Below are 16,097 nucleotides of genomic sequence, written 5' to 3'. Positions count from 1 at the left end.
TAATGTATGTACACAGTGACTGCACATGAGGGAAGCAGAACAGTGAGTGCAGCTCTGGAGTATAATACAGGAGGTAACTCAGGATCAGTAATGTAATGTATGTACACAGGGACTGCACCAGCAGAATAGTGAGTGCAGCTCTGGAGTATAATACAGGAGGTAACTCAGGATCAGTAATGTAATGTATGTACACAGTGACTGCACATGAGGGAAGCAGAACAGTGAGTGCAGCTCTGGAGTATAATACAGGAGGTAACTCAGGATCAGTAATGTAATGTATGTACACAGTGACTGCACCAGCAGAATAGTGAGTGCAGCTCTGGAGTATAATACAGGATGTGACTCAGGATCAGTAATGTATGTACACAGTGACTGCACCAGCAGAATAGTGAGTGCAGCTCTGGGGTATAATACAGGATGTAACTCAGGATCAGTAATGTAATGTATGTACACAGTGACTGCACCAGCAAAATAGTGAGTGCAGCTCTGGGGTATAATACAGTATGTAACTCAGGATCAGTAATGTAATGTATGTACACAGTGACTGCACCAGCAGAATAGTGAGTGCAGCTCTGGAGTATAATACAGGATGTGACTCAGGATCAGTAATGTATGTACACAGTGACTGCACCAGCAGAATAGTGAATGCAGCTCTGGGGTATAATACAGGATGTAACTCAGGATCAGTAATGTAATGTATGTACACAGTGACTGCACCAGCAAAATAGTGAGTGCAGCTCTGGGGTATAATACAGTATGTAACTCAGGATCAGTAATGTAATGTATTTACACAGTGACTGCACCAGCAGAATAGTGAGTGCAGCTCTGGGGTATAATACAGGATGTAACTCAGGATCAGTAATGTAATGTATGTACACAGTGACTGCACCAGCAGGATAGTGAGTGCAGCTCTGGAGTATAATACAGGATGTAACTCAGGATCAGTAATGTAATGTATGTACACAGTGACTGCACCAGCAGAATAATGAGTGCAGCTCTGGAGTATAATACAGGATGTAACTCAGGATCAGTAATGTATGTACACAGTGACTGCACCAGCAGGATAGTGAGTGCAGCTCTGGAGTATAATACAGGATGTAACTCAGGATCAGTAATGTAATGTATGTACACAGTGACTGTACCAGCAGAATAATGAGTGCAGCTCTGGAGTATAATACAGGATGTAACTCAGGATCAGTAATGTATGTACACAGTGACTGCACCAGCAGGATAGTGAGTGCAGCTCTGGAGTATAATACAGGATGTAACTCAGGATCAGTAATGTATGTACACAGTGACTGCACCAGCAGAATAGTGAGTGCAGCTCTGGAGTATAATACAGGAGGTAACTCAGGATCAGTAATGTAATGTATGCGCACAGTGACTGCACCAGCAGAATAGTGAGTGCAGCTCTGGGGTATAATACAGGATGTCACTCAGGATCAGTAATGTAATGTATGTACACAGTGACTGCACCAGCAGAATAATGAGTGCAGCTCTGGAGTATAATACAGGATGTAACTCAGAATCAGTAATGTATGTACACAGTGACTGCACCAGCAGGATAGTGAGTGCAGCTCTGGAGTATAATACAGGATGTAACTCAGGATCAGTAATGTAATGTATGCGCACAGTGACTGCACCAGCAGAACAGTGAGTGCAGCTCTGGAGTATAATACAGGAGGTAACTCAGGATCAGTAATGTAATGTATGTACACAGTGACTGCACCAGCAGAATAGTGAGTGCAGCTCTGGAGTATAATACAGGATGTGACTCAGGATCAGTAATGTATGTACACAGTGACTGCACCAGCAGAATAGTGAGTGCAGCTCTGGGGTATAATACAGGATGTAACTCAGGATCAGTAATGTAATGTATGTACACAGTGACTGCACCAGCAAAATAGTGAGTGCAGCTCTGGGGTATAATACAGTATGTAACTCAGGATCAGTAATGTAATGTATGTACACAGTGACTGCACCAGCAGAATAGTGAGTGCAGCTCTGGAGTATAATACAGGATGTGACTCAGGATCAGTAATGTATGTACACAGTGACTGCACCAGCAGAATAGTGAATGCAGCTCTGGGGTATAATACAGGATGTAACTCAGGATCAGTAATGTAATGTATGTACACAGTGACTGCACCAGCAAAATAGTGAGTGCAGCTCTGGGGTATAATACAGTATGTAACTCAGGATCAGTAATGTAATGTATTTACACAGTGACTGCACCAGCAGAATAGTGAGTGCAGCTCTGGGGTATAATACAGGATGTAACTCAGGATCAGTAATGTAATGTATGTACACAGTGACTGCACCAGCAGGATAGTGAGTGCAGCTCTGGAGTATAATACAGGATGTAACTCAGGATCAGTAATGTAATGTATGTACACAGTGACTGCACCAGCAGAATAATGAGTGCAGCTCTGGAGTATAATACAGGATGTAACTCAGGATCAGTAATGTATGTACACAGTGACTGCACCAGCAGGATAGTGAGTGCAGCTCTGGAGTATAATACAGGATGTAACTCAGGATCAGTAATGTAATGTATGTACACAGTGACTGTACCAGCAGAATAATGAGTGCAGCTCTGGAGTATAATACAGGATGTAACTCAGGATCAGTAATGTATGTACACAGTGACTGCACCAGCACAATAGTGAGTGCAGCTCTGGAGTATAATACAGGAGGTAACTCAGGATCAGTAATGTATGTACACAGTGACTGCACCAGCAGGATAGTGAGTGCAGCTCTGGAGTATAATACAGGAGGTAACTCAGGATCAGTAATGTATGTACACAGTGACTGCACCAGCAGAATAGTGAGTGCAGCTCTGGAGTATAATACAGGAGGTAACTCAGGATCAGTAATGTATGTACACAGTGACTGCACCAGCAGGATAGTGAGTGCAGCTCTGGAGTATAATACAGGAGGTAACTCAGGATCAGTAATGTATGTACACAGTGACTGCACCAGCACAATAGTGAGTGCAGCTCTGGAGTATAATACAGGAGGTAACTCAGGATCAGTAATGTATGTACACAGTGACTGCACCAGCAGGATAGTGAGTGCAGCTCTGGAGTATAATACAGGATGTAACTCAGGATCAGTAATGTATGTACACAGTGACTGCACCAGCAGAATAGTGAGTGCAGCTCTGGAGTATAATACAGGAGGTAACTCAGGATCAGTAATGTAATGTATGCGCACAGTGACTGCACCAGCAGAATAGTGAGTGCAGCTCTGGGGTATAATACAGGATGTCACTCAGGATCAGTAATGTAATGTATGTACACAGTGACTGCACCAGCAGAATAATGAGTGCAGCTCTGGAGTATAATACAGGATGTAACTCAGAATCAGTAATGTATGTACACAGTGACTGCACCAGCAGGATAGTGAGTGCAGCTCTGGAGTATAATACAGGATGTAACTCAGGATCAGTAATGTATGTAAACAGTGACTGCACCAGCAGAATAGTGAGCGCAGCTCTGGGGTATAATACAGGCTGTAACTCAGGATCAGTAATGTAATGTATGCGCACAGTGACTGCACCAGCAGAATAGTGAGTGCAGCTCTGGGGTATAATACAGGAGGTAACTCAGGATCAGTAATGTAATGTATGTACACAGTGACTGCACCAGCAGAATAGTGAGTGCAGCTCTGGGGTATAATACAGGATGTAACTCAGGATCAGTAATGTATGTACACAGTGACTGCACCAGCAGAATAGTGAATGCAGCTCTGGAGTATAATACAGGATGTAACTCAGGATCAGTAATGTAATGTATGTACACAGTGACTGCACCAGCAGAATAGTGAGTGCAGCTCTGGAGTATAATACAGGATGTGACTCAGGATCAGTAATGTAATGTATGTACACAGTGACTGTACCAGCAGAATAGTGAGTGCAGCTCTGGGGTAAAATACAGGATGTAACTCAGGATCAGTAATGTAATGTATGTACACAGTGACTGCACCAGCAGAATAGTGAGTGCAGCTCTGGGGTAAAATACAGGATGTAACTCAGGATCAGTAATGTAATGTATGTACACAGTGACTGCACCAGCAGAATAGTGAGTGCAGCTCTGGAGTATAATACAGGAGGTAACTCAGGATCAGTAATGTAATGTATGTACACAGTGACTGCACTAGCAGAATAGTGAGTGCAGCTCTGGAGGATAGCATACGCCCTGGTTATGCAGATTGTGTGTGCTCTGCATTATGGGACAATCATTTACAATCACCCTTCCTTGCTCGGCTCCTCACTGCGCTTGCTATTAGTAGAGATTTGTCAGCGGCGCGGCTCTGACACGATGCCTCCGGTAATCCGGTTACACTGACTGCTCCTCGCTTCTCCTTCTGGATATTAGTAACATGAATTACATTATCGGATCATTGATTTTACTGCACTGAAGTGAACTCGTCCCAGATGTGAAATCCCAGCAGGACACCGTGTGCCTGATCCCGGAGCCAGCGCCAACTAATAACACAGGCCTGATGAATGTCCGGCGTCCACTGCCTTCACACACATCAGTGTCAGAGCCGCAGAAAGAGTCAGTGAGCGGTGACGGGGCCAGGAGAGACCCCTCATACCTCCACTGCGGAGGTCACAGGACGCACCTGAAGTCGGGGAGACGGTGAAGTCCTTGTGAGGAGGAGAACAGGCGATGCAGAACTCAAAGTCAACCGGACAACGGCAGCACAAGCGGAGGACGTGGTGGGCACTGCGAGGAGAGAAGAAGAGCGTGAACCCCCGGCACGGTGTGCTACACCCCAACCACCTGCAGAGCTGCGCTCACTATACTGCTGTACATCATGTCTTATCCTCCAGTCACCTCCAGAGCTGCAGTCACTATACTGCTGTACATCATGTCTTATCCTCCAGTCACCTCCAGAGCTGCACTCACTATTCTGCTGTTACATCATGTCTTATCCTCCAGTCACCTCCAGAGCTGCATTCACTATACTGCTGTACATCATGTATTAACCTTCAGAGCTGCGCTCACTATACTGCTCTACATCATGTTTTATCTTCCAGTCAATTCCAGAGCTGCGCTCACTGTACTGCTGTTCATCATGTCTTATCCTCCAGTCATCTCCAGAGCTGCAGTCACTATACTGCTGTACATCATGTCTTATCCTCCAGTCACCTCCAGAGCTGCGCTCACTATACTGCTCTACATCATGTCTTATCCTCCAGTCACCTCCAGAGCTGCGCTCACTATGCTGCTCTACATCATGTCTTATCCTCCAGTCAATTCCAGAGCTACGCTCACTATACTGCTGTTCATCATGTCTTATCCTCCAGTCACCTCCAGAGCTGCGCTCACTATTCTGCTGTTACGTCATGTCTTATCCTCCAGTCACCTCCAGAGCTGCAGTCACTATTCTGCTGTTACATCGTGTCTTATCCTCCAGTCACCTCCAGAGCTGCGCTCACTATACTGTTGTACATCATGTCTTACCCTCCAGTCATCTCCAGAGCTGCACTCACTATACTGCTGTACATCATGTCTTATCGTCCAGTCACCTCCAGAGCTGCACTCACTATTCTGCTGTTACATCATGTCTTATCCTCCAGTCACCTCCAGAGCTGCATTCACTATTCTGCTGTTATGTCATGTCTTATCCTCCAGTCAACTCCAGAGCTGCAGTCACTATTCTGCTGTTACATCATGTCTTATCCTCCAGTCACCTCCAGAGCTGCAGTCACTATTCTGCTGTTACGTCATGTCTTATCCTCCAGTCAATTCCAGAGCTGCGCTCACTATACTGCTGTTCAACATGTCTTATCCTCCAGTCACCTCCAGAGCTGCGCTCACTATACTGCTGTACATCATGTTTTATCCTCCAGTCAATTCCAGAGCTGCAGTCACTATACTGCTGTACATCATGTCTTATTCTCCAGTCACCTCCAGAGCTGCGCTCACTATACTGCTCTACATCATGTCTTATCCTCCAGTCACCTCCAGAGCTGCGCTCACTATACTGCTCTACATCATGTCTTATCCTCCAGTCAATTCCAGAGCTGCGCTCACTATACTGCTGTTCATCATGTCTTATCCTCCAGTCACCTCCAGAGCTGCGCTCACTATACTGCTGTACATCATGTCTTATCCTCCAGTCACTTCCAGAGCTGCACTCACTATACTGCTGTTCAACATGTCTTATCCTCCAGTCACCTCCAGAGCTGCGCTCACTATACTGCTGTACATCATGTTTTATCCTCCAGTCAATTCCAGAGCTGCAGTCACTATACTGCTGTACATCATGTCTTATTCTCCAGTCACCTCCAGAGCTGCGCTCACTATACTGCTCTACATCATGTCTTATCCTCCAGTCACCTCCAGAGCTGCGCTCACTATACTGCTCTACATCATGTCTTATCCTCCAGTCAATTCCAGAGCTGCGCTCACTATACTGCTGTTCAACATGTTTTATCCTCCAGTCACCTCCAGAGCTGCGCTCACTATACTGCTGTACATCATGTCTTATCCTCCAGTCACCTCCAGAGCTGCGCTCACTATACTGCTGTACATCATGTCTTATCCTCCAGTCATCTCCAGAGCTGCACTCACTATACTGCTGTACATAATGTCTTATCGTCCAGTCACTTCCAGAGCTGCACTCACTATTCTGCTGTTACAGCATGTCTTATCCTCCAGTCACCTCCAGACCTGCAGTCACTATTCTGCTGTTACATCATGTCTTATCCTCCAGTCACCTCCAGAGCTGCAGTCACTATTCTGCTGTTACGTCATGTCTTATCCTCCAGTCAATTCCAGAGCTGCGCTCACTATACTGCTGTTCATCATGTCTTATCCTCCAGTCACCTCCAGAGCTGCGCTCACTATACTGCTGTACATCATGTTTTATCCTCCAGTCAATTCCAGAGCTGCACTCACTATACTGCTGTACATCATGTCTTATTCTCCAGTCACCTCCAGAGCTGCGCTCACTATACTGCTCTACATCATGTCTTATCCTCCAGTCAATTCCAGAGCTGCGCTCACTATACTGCTGTTCATCATGTCTTATCCAGTCACCTCCAGAGCTGCGCTCACTATACTGCTGTACATCATGTTTTATCCTCCAGTCACCTCCAGAGCTGCAGTCACTATTCTGCTGTTCATCATGTCTTATCCTCCAGTCACCTCCAGAGCTGCAGTCACTATTCTGCTGTTACATCGTGTCTTATGCTCCAGTCACCTCCAGAGCTGCAGTCACTATTCTGCTGTTATATCGTGTCTTATCCTCCAGTCACCTCCAGAGCTGTGCTCACTATGCTGCTGTACATCATGTCTTATCCTCCAGTCATCTCCAGAGCTGCACTCACTATACTGCTGTACATCATGTCTTATCCTCCAGTCACCTCCAGAGCTGCACTCACTATTCTGCTGTTACATCATGTCTTATCCTCCAGTCACCTCAAGAGCTGCAGTCACAATTCTGCTGTTACAGCATGTCTTATCCTCCAGTCATCTCCAGAGCTGCACTCACTATACTGCTCTACATCATGTTTTATCCTCCAGTCAATTCCAGAGCTGCACTCACTATACTGCTGTACATCATGTCTTATTCTCCAGTCACCTCCAGAGCTGCACTCACTATACTGCTGTACATCATGTCTTATCCTCCAGTCACCTCCAGAGCTGCAGTCACTATTCTGCTGTTACGTCATGTCTTATCCTCCAGTCACCTCCAGAGCTGCAGTCACTATTCTGCTGTTACATCATGTCTTATCCTCCAGTCACCTCCAGAGCTGCAGTCACTATTCTGCTGTTACGTCATGTCTTATCCTCCAGTCACCTCCAGAGCTGCAGTCACTATTCTGCTGTTACATTGTGTCTTATCCTCCAGTCACCTCCAGAGCTGCAGTCACTATACTGCTGTTACATCATGTCTTATCATCCAGTCACCTCCAGAGCTGCAGTCACTATTCTGCTGTTACATCATGTCTTATCATCCAGTCACCTCCAGAGCTGCAGTCACTATTCTGCTGTTACGTCATGTCTTATCCTCCAACTCTTTTATTTTACAAAATTATCAAAATTACACTCAGAAACAAACCACAATACATAAACTAAAGAAAACCAACATAGACAGACATAAAATGTGCAAAACATGCGCAAACAACTGAAAGTCCAAATCCTTTCCTTGTCCCCCACTGAGCTCGGCAGCTTAGGGTCCCCCAGCAGGAATCCACTGAAAAGAGAATACAAAGAAACATAAACCCCACTCCCCACTCTCACTCCATTCACCCCCATTCACCCCCATTCACACCTCACCGATTTTACTAGTTTACTATTTACAATTTTACTATTTACAAAAACCAAACGAAAATAACCCTTTCCTGGCCCTCCGCCTTGAAAAAAACAAGAACTCTGCCACTTTGGCCGACAAACCTTACCTCCTATTACACAGCAAAGATTTTTTTTTTTTTTTTTTTTTTTTTTTCCTCTCCCACACATGGCAACAAGTTCGCAGCCTTTTTTCCCACCACCTTGCACCGCAGGTCCTACAAGTTTGTAGCCTTGTCACTGCAAAATCTGGTCCACGAAAGTTTATGGCCTTTTGATTCCACACGAAAACTATTTCCAGGGTCCGCAGAGTCTACTTCTCCTGCCCTGCTCCTCTGCTCCTTCATGTTGCTCTTGGCATCCGGTCATCCATCCACCACCCCCCATGCACCCCCCTCCCAACCTGGCTACACCCCATCCACACATTCTAACTAAAAAAAAAAACAAAAAAAAAAAAAAAAACGTGTGTTATATGTTTTTCCTTTTACCAAAAGACATTTTCCAAAAATCTCAATACCATCCCATCTACTTACGCATTAATATACAAACTAAACACAGCATTTACATACCCAAGGCCCAAGTTTGGCACCTGTAAGCCCAATATCCATTATATGTCCTGTTTTTAAAACAAAAAGCTAAGGTGGCATGCACCAGCCCACCACCAGGAAAACGGGGTTCTAGAGGCCCCGTCCCTCACTAACACATTCATCCTATCCCTCAAGAACTAAGACTGTCCCTACTTCTGTCCCTAAAAAAAGAAACCTGTCCCTATCTGTCCCTTCCTGTCCCTACTCTACCTAACTTATCATAACTAACTCTCTATCTGTCCCTCAGTGCCTGTCCCTCCCTGTCCCTATCTGCCCCTACTTCTGTCCCTAACACACCCAGTGAAACTTATGCTATCCCTACCCTCATTCACACGGAGCTAGCTCTCCCTTGAGTGCGTTTTTAAAAGGAGAGGCCTCTCCAAAGCCAAGAGGCCTTCCTCACACCCAACCTTTCGAACTCCAAAGAACGGACCTTCACCAGGTCACCCAAGATGTTTCCTACCACCTCATCCCTTGGGAGGGTTTTTTTCCGCGTCGTAACTAGGCACCGTGCATTCCAAGTGTGGAACCTAACCGCTGCACTGACTAGGAATAAAGTGCACGGGTCCCGGCCACCCAGGGATCTGAACGCTCCATAGGCCCATTCAGTGTAGGAGAGGGACGCCAGCCGCGGCCAACGTATGGAGGCACCCACCCTGTTGTAAACCTCTGCATTAAAGGGACAATGAAGCAGGAAGTGCTCCATGCTTTGCAGCACGTCGCCACACTCCTCACGAGGGCAACCCCAGTCATCGGAGTTCCTGCACTTCAAGTTGTCCCTTACATACAGCCTCCCGTGGAAGCAACGCCAGGTCAAGTCCCAAAACTTCATGGGGATCCGCTTAGAATTTAAAAGCCCCAGCCCGACCTCCAGATCCCGGCCTGGGCAATCCTTAAGGGCCAGGGGCTTCTGGAAATGGGTCAACAGGACCCTCCTGTCAAGGCACTGCCTCGACATGGTCCTGATTTCCCACATTCCCAGACCCCACCGGCGGATCACCTTCAGAACCGGGGTAGCGTAAGCCGGAAGATGCCCATGAGGTGTGCGTAGGTCCTTCACCCGCCCTCCTGTCTCCCATTCCTGGAAGAAAGGCCAAAGCCAACCCTTGCAGGAGACTACCCACGGAGGAGCCCTCTCTAGCCAGAGGTTAGAGATGTTAGTCTTAAGAAAGGTGTTTACTAGAAACACCACCAGGTTGACCATACCCAACCCGCCTAGTCTCCTCGTACGGTATGTAACCTCCCTCTTGATTAGGTTAAGCCTATTCCCCCATAACAATTGGAAGAACAGGCTATAGACCCGCGTCCAGAGAGGTTCCGGCAAGATGCACACACTGCCCAGGTATATCAATAAAGGTAGCAGATAGCCTTTAGCCAGGGCAACCCTTTCCCTCAGGGTTAAAGACCAACCCTTCCATTGGTCCACCTTTTGGGCGGCGATCTTAAGTCTGCCCTCCCAATTTTGCTGGGGGTAGTCCCCGGGGCCAAATTCGATGCCTAGAATTTTGGCGGTGGCCTGGGGCCCTGGAAGGGTGTCCGGGAGATCAAAACTAGGATCTCCCCCTCCCAGCCAGAGACTTTCACACTTATCCCGGTTGATCATGGACCCGGATGCCTCCGAGTAGCGCACTACCTCCGACATGACCCAGTCCGCCTCCCCTCTCGAGGATACGAACAGGGAAACATCATCGGCGTACGCCACCACCCTCAGAGAGGAGCCAGAGCCCGCCCGGTCCATCCCGACTCCCGCCAACGGTCCACGATCTACCCTCCTTAAGAAGGGATCGATCGCGAACACGTATAAAAGCGGGCTCAGCGGACAGCCCTGACGGACCCCAGAACCCACCTCAAAAGGACGACCTGACCAACCATTCACCAGCGGAAAAGTCTCAGCCCCTTGGTACAAGATCTCTAACCATTTTACAAACCTCCCAGGCAGACCATACCTCAAAAGGACGGACCAGAGGTACTCGTGGTTGACCCGGTCAAAGGCTTTCGCTTGATCTAATGACAGCAAGTACCCCTTCCAGTGACCTGCCCTACCCTGCTCCACTGCCTCTCGGACACCGAGCACAGCACTAAAAGTACTGCGGCCTGGAACAGAGCAATGCTGGGCCCCTGAAAGGAGCCGGGGTGCAAACTTCACCAGCCGATTAAACAGCACCTTGGCCAGAACCTTCCGGTCCGTATCGAGAAGCGCTATGGGACGCCAGTTCTCGATTCGGGACGGATCCTTACCCTTTGACAGAATAATGAGGGCTGACTTCCTCATTGAGCCGGGAAGAGTGCCCGAGGAGAGACACTCATTAAAGATCCCTGTCAAGAGGGGGACCAAGGAGTCCCTAAAAGTCTTATAGAACTCAGATGTTAAGCCATCCGGACCTGGCGATTTCTTGAGCCGAAGCCCATCAATGGCCAGTCTCACTTCCTCTTCCCTGATTTCTTCTGCCAAAACACCAAGAGAGGGGTCACCCCCTGGCTCAGGGATGGCTTCAGCCAGGAAAGCCGACATCCTGTCCCGATCCAGATCCTTCTTTTCCAAGAGGTGTGAGTAGAAGGATCTGACCACCTCCAGGATCCCTGATTTGGATCTGTTCAGGGACCCCGTACTGTCGATCAGTCCTGTCACCATCTTACAATTCACTGACATCTTACAGTTTCTGTAAGGGTCGGGCGAGCGGTACTTCCCGAAGTCCCTCTCAAAAACCAAAGATGTGTGCCTATCATACTGACACCTCTTGAGCAAAGATTTCACTCTGGAGATTTCCTCTCGGTCACCTCCAGTCGAGACAAGCTGCTCGAGTTTCCTCCCCAGAGCCTGGTACAAGCGGTGCCTGTTCAGACTCCTGAGGCTCGAGAGCTGACGGAAGAACCCCGCCACCCGCTTTTTGAAGATCTCCCACCACTCTGACTTACTACTACAGAGATCCAACAGCGGTACCTGGCTCTGAAGAAAATCCTCGAAGGATTGTCTCACCTCCGCTTCTTCCAGCAGGGACGAATTGAGCTTCCACAGCCCTCTTCCCATCCGAGGAGTCTCTGCAACATTCAGAGAAAAGAAAATTAGACAGTGATCGGAGAACTCCACCTCAACGGCGGACACAGCAGAAAAGATGGCGTCCTCCTTCAAAAAAAACCTGTCTATTCTAGACCTACAGCTACCCCTATGGTAGGTGAAACCTCCGTGACCTGGGGTGTGCCGGATGTGGGCATCCACCAGGCGAGCTTCACTGGCTATGCTATTCAACGCGACGCTATCATAAGCCAGGCGATCTCCGGGACCCCCCCGGTCACGGGACCTCGTAATGGTGTTGAAGTCCCCACCGAAGACCACCTGTCGGCTCGTAAAAAGAAAGGGCTTGATCCTCAGGAAGAGACATTTGCGGTCCCACTTGGACTGCGGGCCGTAGATGTTGATGAGCCGGAGCTCTTGTCCCCTCATGAAGACATCTAGGATCAGGCACCTCCCCATTTCCAACTCAGTAACCCGTCGGCATTCAACTGCTGCAGTCTTAAAAAGGACTGCCACCCCGCTATACGGCTCGGCCGCAAGAGACCAGTATGAGGGCCCGCACCTCCACTCCCTCCGTGATTTATAGATGGCCCCCATGTCTGTTAGTCTGGTCTCTTGCAAGAATAAAATTTCTGCCTCAATCCGGGAGAAAAAATCAAAGGCCGTGAAGCGAGCCGCATCTGACTTAATGCTGGCGACATTAATAGACGCCAGCGTCAACGGGGCGAGTTCAGCCATCATGGGTGATCGAGTTGGATGGCCAATTTCTTCCCTACCCCGCTATTACCTCCTCCTGGGGAGGGGTCAGACACCTTCCTTTTCAGGGAAGCTCCCGACGTGTCCATCCCACCCCCCCCGGTGTCCTCGCCCCCGGGTTCCAGGTCTGTCCCCCCCTCAGGAGGAGCAATGCCCCCTGAGGGACGGACTCCGCCATCCCCCGAAGGACCCTCCGGTGTTACCCCCGGCCCAGTACCCTCGTCTTGCGGTTCATCATCTGAACCCCCGAGGGCGCTGAACCGGTTGGAGAGTCTGATCAGAGGGGGGTCAGCGGGCCCTTCCGTATGCACCCTTGTGGTCGGGGGCGGGGGGGACTTTGAAGGCTTGTCAGCCTTCCTCCCCACCGCTTTGCGCTTGGCACGCCTGGTTTTGCCACCTGGTGCTGTAGGCTGCTCTTGGACATCCTCATCAACACTTTCATACTGAGAGGAATTGTCCGAGTCAGCCGCTTTCTCCTCTCTCTCCATCCTCCTGATCTCCTCACTCACCGCACTCTCCCCCAGGGCCTCAGAGGCTTTGGCCACGGGCCTGGAGGGAGGAGCAGGCATCACCCCGGTTGCCCGAGGCTCCACCTGTCCCTTACCTCCCTGGCGTTTTTCCTGCCTCCGCTGGTACGCGGGGCCCCTTGCAGCATTGCCCTTCCTCACTGGCCCCTCAGCCCTTCCCCCTTCGCCACCACCTGCCACAGCAGAAGCAGCGCCACCGGGGGTTGCCCCCCCGCGGTCTCCCCCCACCGGGCCTGTGGCGGCATTAGAGAAAGAGCGAGGGCAGCGGCTGAGAGGGTGACCCAGGTCACCACACAGGTGGCACCGAATGTCTTTGCACAAGGCAGCCAGGTGACCTACCCCACCACACAACGCGCACTTCTGCACCTTGCAGTTGGCGCTGAAGTGAGTGGGGTCGCCGCACTTGTGGCAGACCTTCGGTTGCCCCTGGTAGAAGACCAGGATCCTGTCCCTTCCCAGGAACGCCGAGGAAGGGATGTGGGTGACCGTGCCGCCGGAAACCTTCAATTTGACCATGAAGGTCCAGCCCCCCGACCAGATGCCAAACTCGTCCCTGTTCTTTTTTGGGACCTCGGTGACCTCCCCGTAACGGGAAAGCCACGTCATGATGTCCACGCCTGCGAGTGACTCGTTACATGTAACCACGGTCACTCGCTTGACGGAATTTTGGCGAGACACCGCTTGAGCCACGAAGTCTCGCCATCCGGGCTCTTCTCGCACCAGCTCGTAGTTTGACCAGAAGAGCTCAAGCCCCTCTGGCCGCACGAAGCTGACGTCGAAGAAGCGGGACGCCGAAGGGTGTATCAGGGCAAAGATGTCATTCGCCCCGAAGCCCATCTTAAGGAGGAGCTCCACCACCTTGCTCCTAGGTGGACAAGCTTCACTGCCCCCCCACCTAAGACGGACCACATTCCTTCTTGGCGGCCCCTGCCCGGCTGTGGGGAGAGACCAAACAGTCCCTCCCTCCCTTTGATTTTGGAAGGCTGCTAGGCCATGTCTCTCTATCCAGAAAGACAGGTCCACTGTCCTCCCCTCTACCATGATCGATCTTTCTCCCCTTTGGAGGGCCTCCAGGAAACGGCGGTGCAAACCGCCGTCCCCGGAGCCCGGAGGCGAGGAGACCCCCCCGGAACCACCCCGACCCCCAGCCGCGACCCCCGCATAATTACGTTGGGGCCTCGCGGCTGGGGGGGCAGACGGGCCAGCCCTCCCACCACTACCACCACTTGTGCCAGCACCCTCATTCACTCTCCCGTTCACTCTTTTATTATTTCCACTCGCTCCGGCACTCACTCCAGCATTTACTGCCACATTCACACTCGCACTCACTCCCTCATCCATATCGCTCACATCACCATTTATGTCCTCAAACAGCTCTTCAAAAATATCTCCTATCTCACTCCCACTCTCACTTCCAGATAGACCACTATTTACATTAGCAGACTTGGTGTTGCAGTACCCCTGCCTGCCTGCTGGGGGCCCTGACTGGCCAGTGCTCTGCTCCTTGGAGCTGCTGGCACTGCTCCAACTCTTGTCCAAGAGTGCCGCTGCCCCTTTAAATACCTCCGAGCAGAGCGCACTCAGTACGCCCTGCCCGAGCCTGGGAGCAGCAGCAGCTCCTGGGTTCTCTGGCTCCACTTTTTTTCCTTTTTGCGGTGTCTTTGCACTGAGGACAGGGACGGCCACTGCCACCGCACCCTGCCCTCTGCTGTTCGCCCCCGCCGGCTTCCCAAGGAGCGCCAGAGCCCCCGCACCACCAGATGGAGGTAAGCGGGCAGGGGACCCCGACAACTCCCTACCGACTTTTGGGGGCACTATGCTGCTTGAGGGGGTAGGCGGGACAGGAGGCAGTGGGCCCGCCAAGGCCACGCCCCCCCCGCCGGCCGCAGCCACCCCGGGCAGAGCAGTGACCCCTTGCGAGGCCACGCCCTCCCCAGGTGACGCGGGCACAGCGGGCGGGACAGCGGCCGAGGAGGACACGCCCCCCCCCGCATGCCGCAGCCTTTGCAGGCTGGGCAACACTCGGGGAGGCCACGCCCCCCTCACGGACTGTCACTGCGCCCCTGAACCCACCACTTGATGTTGGCAGGGCTGGCCACTCCCCCTCATCGCCCAGCGGCGGCGGTGCCCCCAGCACGGACCCCTTTTTGGGTCTACGCGCCGGGGACCCCGCTCTTGCCACGGGCGCCGTCAGAGGAGCTACCAGCCCCTTGCATTTTTTTAGCTGCTGCTTCACAGCAGCCTCCACGCCCTTTCTAGGTCTCTGGACCCCCATAAGTGGACCAGACTTAACGGACCCGTGCGTGGGGGATCCAGAGACCCCAGCACTCACCGCCGGAGGTGCGGTCCTGGCTGTACCCGTGCTGAGCGCCAGGCCAGCCCCCCCTGCCACCGGGGACTGAGCCCGGACACCACTACTGCCAATACCGCCAGCGGCTGTTACACCACTGGCACCAGCACCGACCTCCATGTCGCTGCCTGAACCCTCACCGCCACCACCAGATGTGACGGTAAGGTCCAGGCACACATCACTCTGCCCGCGCCCCCGCTGCGGACCCACCACAGGGCCCGAGCCGGGGTGGGCAGCGGGTTCCATACAGCGGGACAGAGGGGCCCCGGAAAGAGGGACAAACATAAGTTTGTCAGCCACGGTGTTTTTTGGCTTGCGCTTGTTTTTTTTCTTTTTCCTCTTTCCGGTTGCCTCGTCCTCAGGGCAGACCTCATCCCCAAAGAGCAGTGTGCCAAACCGCTCTGGGGACTCGATCTGCCTCACCTGTTGTAGGACGAGGCAGCCCCCCTCACTACTACTGTCCCCACTCCCACCAGCCTCCCCCTCGCCCCCACTTTCCTCCGAGTAACTGGAGTCCGGTGGGAGAGCCACTTGCTCAGGGGCCACCCCGCTGCA

At 51.1% G+C, this 16,097-nt stretch overlaps 1 protein-coding gene across 4 annotated transcripts in view; it reads right to left on the bottom strand.

Moving 5' to 3' along the window:
- CFAP221 (cilia and flagella associated protein 221) overlaps nucleotides 1-16,097 on the bottom strand; it is a 211,014-nt gene that overhangs the window by 54,219 nt on the left and 140,698 nt on the right. For all 4 annotated transcript variants that reach the window (XM_073551898.1, XM_073551897.1, XM_073551900.1 and 1 more), the window contains one exon: nucleotides 4,630-4,733. In XM_073551898.1, the coding sequence (XP_073407999.1) occupies nucleotides 4,630-4,733 (104 nt within the window). The remainder of the gene's footprint in view (nucleotides 1-4,629; nucleotides 4,734-16,097) is intronic.

The sequence above is a fragment of the Dendrobates tinctorius genome, unplaced genomic scaffold (genome assembly GCF_039654945.1).
Source record: "Dendrobates tinctorius isolate UK_male_01 unplaced genomic scaffold, ASM3965494v1 ptg000182l, whole genome shotgun sequence".
Taxonomy (NCBI): domain Eukaryota; kingdom Metazoa; phylum Chordata; class Amphibia; order Anura; family Dendrobatidae; genus Dendrobates; species Dendrobates tinctorius.
This window is presented reverse-complemented; position numbering and strand designations above follow the sequence as displayed.